This window comes from Pecten maximus, chromosome 3, assembly GCF_902652985.1.
Source record: "Pecten maximus chromosome 3, xPecMax1.1, whole genome shotgun sequence".
NCBI lineage: Eukaryota > Metazoa > Mollusca > Bivalvia > Pectinida > Pectinidae > Pecten > Pecten maximus.
In genome coordinates, this window is record NC_047017.1 from 36,237,198 (window position 1) to 36,239,709 (window position 2,512).

The 2,512-nt window shown below is 44.0% G+C and overlaps 1 protein-coding gene across 1 annotated transcript; it reads left to right on the top strand.

Annotated features, from left to right (window-relative positions):
* On the top strand, positions 1 to 1,983 carry LOC117324036 (gremlin-2-like). Its single transcript, XM_033879646.1, has 2 exons — positions 1 to 287; positions 853 to 1,983. The coding sequence occupies exon 2, from the start codon at positions 854 to 856 to the stop codon at positions 1,466 to 1,468; it is 615 nt and encodes a 204-aa protein (XP_033735537.1). The 5' UTR covers positions 1 to 287; position 853; the 3' UTR covers positions 1,469 to 1,983.
* The last annotated feature ends 529 nt before the right edge of the window (positions 1,984 to 2,512 follow it).

Genomic DNA, 2,512 nt, shown 5'->3' on the forward strand with positions numbered 1-2,512 from the left:
AGGCTCTCTCGGGTTGGCCGCCAGCCAGATCTCTGCCTGCCCTCCACCATTCTAATTCTACATTTGGCGCCAAAGGGCTCGGTCAAAAACTATCAGATACTTAGGTCTATCTTCTCCCCAACAAATACATTTATTACGAAGCAATGTACATTGACAGTCGGAGTTGTTCCTTTGACAATGCAGGCGGCCGGTGCTCGCTACCAAAGTGTGATACCATTGCTATAACTTTACACGATACTATTGAAGAATGGGCGCCAGTACAGGATAGCCATCTTTTAAACGTAAAGGTAAGTTTTCTTCTCCGATTTTTCCTGTTTTAAAGTTTTTGCCTTAAGGAACTTTTGGACTACCCGTTGTTTCCTATTCTGTTTCATGCTTGGATTGCCACCTGTTGTTTTCCCCAAACTTTACTGTTGCTTATATTTGTTGGAAATATAAAAAAAAAAAAAAAAAAAATTACAATTTATATTTGTTGCTGTTGACCAAAGTATATTACATGTTGTACTAAGTGACCCGTTGATTATAACATTTTAACGGTACATCTAGTACGATTAAACAACAGGCGACATTGTTGATGGTGGGATTGTGGACACTTGCTCTCTGACGAGTTCGGTGTCCCGAGCATACGACCCTGTTCACCAGACACACCAGTTAGTTAGTACTCAACTTTAATGTCTAGTTAGTTAGTAGTCAACTTTAATGTCTAGTTAGTTAGTAGTCAACTTTAATGTCTAGTTAGTTAGTAGTCAACTTTAATGTCTAGTTAATTAGTACTCAACTTTAATGTCTAGTTAGTTAGTACTCAAAGATTTCAGCGGCACGTCTTATTTTTGTTTTAAATCGTTATTTCAGAATGAGGTTGTGTTACGTCCAACTGAAGACAACTGTCATTGTCGGCATTGTATGGCTGTTTCTATTGGACACTGAAGCCATGAGACAGACACGTTACAGACACCGGACGTCTCCAGAAACAGGACGGCGGACAACAGACAGACGCCGTGGATCTGTGAAAGCTAGAATGCGAACACAAACATTACCTCCGTTTGGCGATGAACAAACCCCTATCAAAGACTCGCGGAGGGCGCTTGGAGCAAAAGTTAATGATATTATTCGTCCAACAAGGGGGAAAAAGAATTCATTTGTGATTACTAAACGGCGACATTTAAAGAAAGAATGGTGCAAAACTCAGCATTTCACACAGGTAGTTCGAGAGCCAGGGTGCCTTAGCCGGACTATAATCAACAACTTCTGTTACGGCCAGTGTAATTCTTTCTTCATTCCTAAGTCTGACCGTCGTGACCTCAAGGAGGCAGCGTTTGTGTCCTGTGGGTTTTGTAAGCCAAGGGCCTTTTCGACCATCCGGGTGACACTCATGTGTCCTGGGAAACACTACAGACTCAAGCGAAAACGCATCCTAAAAATCAAAAAGTGTCGTTGTATGGCACAAAAGGTGGACATGAACGTGTGACAGTGTGGTCAAGCACGTGATCGCGTGTGGTAGATACATCCTGATCTAGCAGCTGGTGTCGTAAATGTGTGATACCTAACTGGAGCTTTGCGACTAAAATCCAATCGTCGTCCGTCAATTCCGGTGGAATTGGCAACTGTAACGGGTACGGAAACATTTTTTGTTTGTTTTTGTTTTCCAAAATATATGATCAAAATTCTTTCTCAAGTGCAATATTGTTCGTGTTACGTGTAGACTTCTGACTCAAGTGTCCTTAATGCGTTTGTGACTATTGGATGTTGTGTACCTGGATTGGCCGGGTGTCGGCCGAGAACCGGACGGATATATAGGGCAGAGCCGTGAGTTATACGATAAATGGGAAATAGATTACTATTTAATGTCCGCTATGGCGACAATACAAACGCTATATTCTGTTGACACTCAAATTATTTTAAATGTCAGATAACTGTTTTGTCTATCAAAGTTATTTATTTTGTACATGTATGTCAAATAAAACAGATTTTACAAAAGTGACACCAGGTTCGTTTGACTCTTGGATTTAAGCAATGTGCATTCCGATTACATATATCACAGAGAGAAGGGCGGACCTGATATCGTACACGACAGGGCGGACCTGATATCGTACACGACAGGGCGGACCTGATATCGTACACGACAGGGCGGACCTGATATCGTACACGACAGGGCGGACCTGATATCGTACACGACAGGGCGGACCTGATATCGTACACGACAGGGCGGACCTGATATCGTACACGACAGGGCGGACCTGATATCGTACACGACAGGGCGGACCTGATATCGTACACGACAGGGCGGACCTGATATCGTACACGACAGGGCGGACCTGATATCGTACACGACAGGGCGGACCTGATATCGTACACGACAGGGCGGACCTGATATCGTACACGACAGGGCGGACCTGATATCGTACACGACAGGGCGGACCTGATATCGTACACGACAGGGCGGACCTGATATCGTACACGACAGGGCGGACCTGATATCGTACACGACAGGGCGGACCTGATATCGTACACG